The 5,938-nt window shown below is 54.2% G+C and overlaps 1 protein-coding gene across 1 annotated transcript; it reads right to left on the reverse strand.

Moving 5' to 3' along the window:
• Positions 1-4,586: 4,586 nt before the first annotated feature.
• On the reverse strand, positions 4,587-5,514 carry FAM229A (family with sequence similarity 229 member A). The gene is made up of 3 exons (XM_060018360.2): positions 5,242-5,514; positions 5,021-5,160; positions 4,587-4,828 (listed from the first exon to the last, which is right to left on the reverse strand). Exons 1-3 carry the CDS (start codon positions 5,377-5,379, stop codon positions 4,726-4,728), a joined length of 381 nt encoding a protein of 126 aa, XP_059874343.1. The 5' UTR covers positions 5,380-5,514; the 3' UTR covers positions 4,587-4,725.
• Positions 5,515-5,938: the final 424 nt, after the last annotated feature.

Below are 5,938 nucleotides of genomic sequence, written 5' to 3' on the forward strand. Positions count from 1 at the left end.
CATAATCCCCTGCAATCCTCACATTAACCCTCGGAGGCATGTAGCTTACTATCCCTGTTGTACGTACTAGACTTCCAGGGTTAAGGGACTTGCTCAAATTCAAACAGCTAAAACGATGCAGAAAGAGGATTTGAACCAAGGTTTGACTGACATCAGAGTCTGTGCTTTTAACTCCTGTGCTATATTAAGCTTGTCGACCCCTTGGTTGATTGGCTCAGTAAAGGGAGGAGGCTTTGTGGGGGATTTGCTTGTGGTTGGGGTGGCTGCCCCCTTCTCATATCAAGCGATGGGAAAGGGTAGCGCTGACGTCAATTGTTGCCATGGAGATATAGCAACCCTTTCCCTGCCATTTCCATGGTAACCTGGGGGGGGTCCATCTGTACTTCGCCCCCTCCTTCTAAAAGAGGGTCCCTTAGGGAGGGGCTGTCTAATAAGGTGTCTGAGAGAGAAGTCAGGGAAGGCAGTGATTCAAGTATCCTCCTTTCCCTGGGCCCCTCCTCATTCCTCAAACTGAGAATGAGGCTGGGATGTGGGGGTCCTGCCTGGGGGTCTGGGGAAAGCTTTACCCTCTAGGGTGAGGGAGGCAGTTCTGCCTTTCCCACCTGGGGATTCCCCTGGAAATGACCCGCGCCCCCTCCCCACCAAGTTCCTCAGCACCTGAGCAGGACTGTGAGGAACTTGGCAGAGGGAGGCGAGAGAGATTCCCCAACCCTCTCCAAGGCTGGGCATCACCCAGCCCCTGGGGACATGGCTGGCTGGCTCTCTGCTGCCCCTTGAAGCCAAAGGTAGGAGCAGCAGCAGCCTCTCTTGCTCAGTGCTAGAGGTGCACGACATTCTTGCCTGGTGCTCTATGTGCATGACTTTACTGAAAGCTTCCACCAGGTTTCATTAGCCCTATTTTACAGATTTGGAAATAGAGACTCAGAGAGGCTAAGTATGTAGCCCAAGTTTGCACAGCTAGTAAATGGCAATCAGGACTCAAATCTAGGACTAGAGTTTAGGCCAGTGACTTTTCCAGGGGGAAAAAAGCAACAGAGAACATGATGGAAAAGGAGAAGAAAAATAGAGTGAAGTGGCCCAGGTTGGAGCCTGTCATTCTCCCTGTCACCTACAGAACAAAGTTCAAACACAAGGCCTCCCTGATTCAGCTTCTCTTCTGTTAACTCATCCCTGGATCCCTTGAATTCTGAGCTCTGCAAGGGCAAGGGATCTGTCAGATAAAGGCCTGGGTTCTCTGCACCTCGTGTGGCCCAGGTAGGTGTTGGTGAAAGTTGATTGAACTGAGTTCCTTGAAATTGTCTTCCACTTTCCTGCCTCAAGGCCTTTGTCCACAGTGTTCCACCTGGAATGCCCTTTCCCCTTGCTCATGGCCATTCTAGAGCTATGTAGCCCCAGGGTCTGGCCCACTGGCAAGGTGTTTGTCTGTATTCTTTGCATCCCTCACTAAACAAACATAGCGGTAAATCTTTTTTGTTTGTTTGTTTTTCATTTTCCTTTTTTGGCCACGCCACACAGCATGCAGGATCTAAGTTCCCTGACCAGGGACTGAACCCGTGCCACAGCTGTGAAAGCTCGGAATCCTAACCACTAGGCCACTAGTAAATCTTTTTAAATTTTATTTTATTTTAAAAAATTAAAAAAAAATTTTGGCTGCATTGGCTCTTCGTTGCTGCGTGCTGGCTTTCTCTAGTTGTGGCGAGCGGGGTGCGCAGGCTTCTCATTGCAGTGGCTTCTCTTGTTGTGGAGCACGGGCTCTAGGTATGCGGGCTTCAATAGTTGCGGCACGCAGGCCCTAGAGTGCACGGGCTTCAGTAGTTATGGCGTGTGGGCTCAGTAGTTGTGGCGCACAGGCTTAGTTGCTCCGTGGCATGTGGGACCTTCCCACATCAGGGATTGAACCCGTGTCCCCTGCATTGGCAGGCAGATTCTTAACCACTGTGCCACCAAGGAAGTCCCAGTAAATCTTTCTTTAAAGGAAAGGAGTGTCGAGAAGATTGGAGAAAGGAAGTGAGGGAGATAAGAGAGAAAGGAAGAATGGGAAGGATTCAGCATTTGTGGGCTGGCAAGGTCCATAGAGATCACTGGTGCTTTCTTTTTTTTTTTTTAAACTAGTGAGGAAATGGGCCCAGAGGGAAGGGATTTGCCTCCCAGCAGGTCATTGCTAGGCCATGTGAGTTCCATGAGGGTCAAGGCCCATGTTTGTCAAGTTCATCGTTGAATCCCCAGTGTCCTGCACAGGCCTGGCTGGTAGACTTGTATTGAATGAAACAGGGGCAAAGCCTGAAGGAGAACCCAGTCACACAGAACTCCTGGTCACACTTTCTAAGGCTCCTCATTGCCTTCAAATTGAGTTGTTACACTGGCCCCTGCCACTCTCTATCCCTTTTTTTCGGGCTTCTTTTCCTCCCAGGGGTACTTGATCTTTATATAAGCTGTCTCTGCTCCTGGAATGTTTTTTCTCCATCATTACCCATTATTTTCTGGTGATGCTGTCAATCACCTGGCTGTGCTTGCATCTCAAGTATAGGCTTACTTGTGGTTCAGCCTAGTCAATTGTAGTCTCCCATCTCCCTGACAGTGGTAATTGGCCCAAGGAATGTGCATGTGATTTAAAAGGGCCAATCACTGGCCTTCCCAGGGATAGGTATACCGAGACTGGGAGAAAGCAGGTCTCCCTTCCTGGGATTTAAAAATTTTTTTTTTATTTAGGCTGTGCCGGATCTTAGTTGCAGCATGCGGGGTCTTTAGTTGTGGCATGCGGGATCTTTTAGTTGCAGCATGTGGACTCTTTAGTTGCGGTATGTGGTCTTCTTAGTTGTGGCATGTGGACTCTTAGTTGTGGCATGCATGCGGGATCTATTTCCCTGACCAGGGATCGAACCTGGGCCCCCTGCATTGGGAGTACAGAGCCCTAACCACTGGCCCGCAAGGGAATTCCCCCTTCCTGGGATTTCTAAGCTGATGCGGCCATGTTGCCATGTTCCCTGCCCAGAGGAGATAATCAGGAATGAGAGGAACAAAGCAACAGTCCTGGTGGGGTTGAATCCTTGATTCCAGCCCAATGGATGCCCTGGTTCCTATAGTTCTTCCTTTAATCACTAACATATCCTTCCCAGCAACTTGAAACAATCAATTCCTTTTTTGCTTAAGCTAACATCAGTTGCTTGCAATGGAGAGACCTTATCCATACAGAGGCCGTTTTTTTTCTCTCTAAAATTACAAGGGCCTCCTAAGGAGGGTGAGTACTGTTTACTGGCAGGGAGGCCCTTTTTCTGCAGAGCAGCAGAATGGGTTGTTAAACGGAGTAGGACCTGCATGGAGTTTGGTGGGGATTGAAACAGCTGGATTATTTCACTTGATAGAAGAACAGAGAGTCCCGGTGGCAGGGCAGAGTTTGGGGGTGGTCTCCAGTAGGTAAGGGTGAAGGGGGAGAGGAGGGAGGGAGAGAGAAGCCAGCACTATGGCCTGAAGCCAGGGATTATTCTGGTGAAGGGGAAGGAAAGGCATGGAGGGGCTTTTAAGAGCCAGGATGTTAAAGGACCAGGGCACTGAATGGTCAAGTCTAAAGTCCAAGTAGATCCTTTTTGACAAACATCCTCTCTTCTTTCAATAAGCCTCCTACATCTGGGACTGCCTGGGAGGGAAGTTGTGGAAGTCGAAAAGGGTGGCCCTTTCTGGTGACCATGGGATCTGAAGTGCTCTGGGAGGCTTAGACTTCTACTCCATGTGGATTAGAGGAGGGGTGTTGAGTCAATCGTACTTAAATCTCAGGGGACAGGAGACTGAACCTGACCTTTGGGTTACATACATTTTTTTCCAGTATTAAAATAATACAGGTTCATTAAAGCAAAATTGGAAAGTGGGAAATACTCATTCAGCTTCCAGGCAGCCTTCCTGTCATGGGCCCCTCCTATGCATGGATTTTGGGGCCTCAAGTCTGAGGACGCTGAGGAGTGCACTAGCATCACCTGTCATCTGGGGGACCCCAGGCACGTTGCTTAAGGCTCAGTTCCCTCACCTGTAAAAAGGAATAAGAAATCGAAGTTTTTCAAACGACTTCTTCCCCAGTCTTCTGGCCCCACCAGTCCTAGGAGAAACCAAAGCTCAAGATAGACGGGGCAGCCCCTAGCCCCTTCAACAAAGCCAGGGGTGCCCAGGGTCACAAAACAGCAGGTAGCAAAACCAAACTCCATCTTGGGAGAATTAAATGGGCCTGGTGTGGGTGGCCATTCTCGTTAAGTTCTCTGTCCACCCCCTCCAGTCCCAAGCTTCCCTGGGCCCCCAGGGTCCAGCACAGTAATGCTAATTTTACTGGAGAACCAAGGAGAGTGTTGGGGAGATGGATGAGGGCAGAGCCTGAGCAGAAAGGCGGCCCTGAAAGGGATCATGACCAGCAAGAAATGGGGGAAGGGCTTGGTGTCCAGGGAGAAGAAAGCGGAGTCGGAAGGGCAGGCCCCTGGGGCTGGGTCCAAGTGAGGAGGCAGCAGAAGGGAAGATGCCTTTGGATGAGGCGGAGCAGCGTGCGGGCCCGATCCGACGTGATAAACAAACACTGGCCGGAGTGGAAAGAACAGTTTATGCTGTGCTTTATTAAAATGTGCATCGTTCTTTTATTTTAAAATGTGCATCATTGTCTCCTGCTCGGCGCGCGCGATCTCAGCGTGGTGGCCTGCGGCGGGCCTCGTACACGCCCGGCTCCCGCGGAGCTGCCGTGCGCAGGCGCACTCAGGTGGCGCGGACCTGGGGGCTCCCGCCCAAGGCCAGGTAGACGTCGATGGGCACGTGCAGCAGCGTCAGGCAGTGGCAGCCGGGGCAGCGTCGAAGCGGCCTGGGGAAAGCGGGCCGCGACAGGGGGCGCTGAGGCGGGGCAGGCTCATCCTGTACGGGACGCATCGGGGAGTGCACTTGGGGTCCCTGAGGTTCGGGCGTGGATGTGGGACCTTACGTGGGGCGGGGGTGGGGCGATCGGGGGACGGAAGGTGGGCCGGGGTGGGGCGGCGGGGAGGAGCGCTGGCCTCACCTGACCGGGTTGTGCTCCGTAGCTACCCGCTCCGGGCTGTCCTGGGTCTCGCGGGGGAAGGCAAGGCCAGGGGAGTCTCCGGCCTCAATGGGGAATCTCCGACCCTGCGGGGGCTCCTGGGCACTCATGTCCGAGGCGCTCTGCGCGGGGAGTGGCGGTCAGGCAGCTCGCGGGCCGCCGGGCACCCCCTCCCCGCGCCCGCTCCGTGGGCCGTCGCTTACCTGTCGGAGGCCGAGACCGGTCCCAGGCAGGAAGTAGCTGCCCGAGCCCTGGCCGCGAGAGGACGCTCCGGTCCAGGCGGAGCCGGGCAGGTGTCTGCAGCGCGCCCGGGGCCCGGGCGTCGAGGGGGAGGGCTGCATTGTGACCCGGGCCTTGGCGCGCTGACCTTATAGAACCCGTTCCTCCCGCCGGGGAACCCCACGCCGCGCCAGCACTTAGCGCGGCGCGAGCCGGTACTTGGAGGGCTCTTGCCATGGGTCGCGCAGACCCCCAGCTGCCCGTTGAGGGAGCAGGAGGCTGTGTCCACGGAAAGGAGCCTGGCTTCCCGGGCCGCGCGCAGACGTCCGGAGCGCCCCCAACAGGCGGGGCTGCGACTCACTACCTGGCGCGGGGGCTGAGCGCAGCGGTGACTTAACCCGTTCTGGATTTGGTGGTGGTGGTGAGGGCAGGCAGGGGGCATTGCCAATTTTGGCCAAGGGTCACACAACACCTACATCACAATTGGGCCAGAGTTTTAAAATGTCTGACCCCCCTCCCTCTCCACCACCCGCGGCTTGTGTGTCCAGACGGAGAATGTTCTAGCGCTGGGGGAGGCTACGGATGAAAAGGAGCAGGCCAAGGGCAATGGTGGAGTAGAGCTGCCTCGCAGAGGCAGCATGAGCTGAGAGGGTGATAAGAAGGAAGGAGGTGCTAGACAGC

The sequence above is a fragment of the Delphinus delphis genome, chromosome 1 (genome assembly GCF_949987515.2).
Source record: "Delphinus delphis chromosome 1, mDelDel1.2, whole genome shotgun sequence".
Taxonomy (NCBI): Eukaryota; Metazoa; Chordata; class Mammalia; order Artiodactyla; family Delphinidae; genus Delphinus; species Delphinus delphis.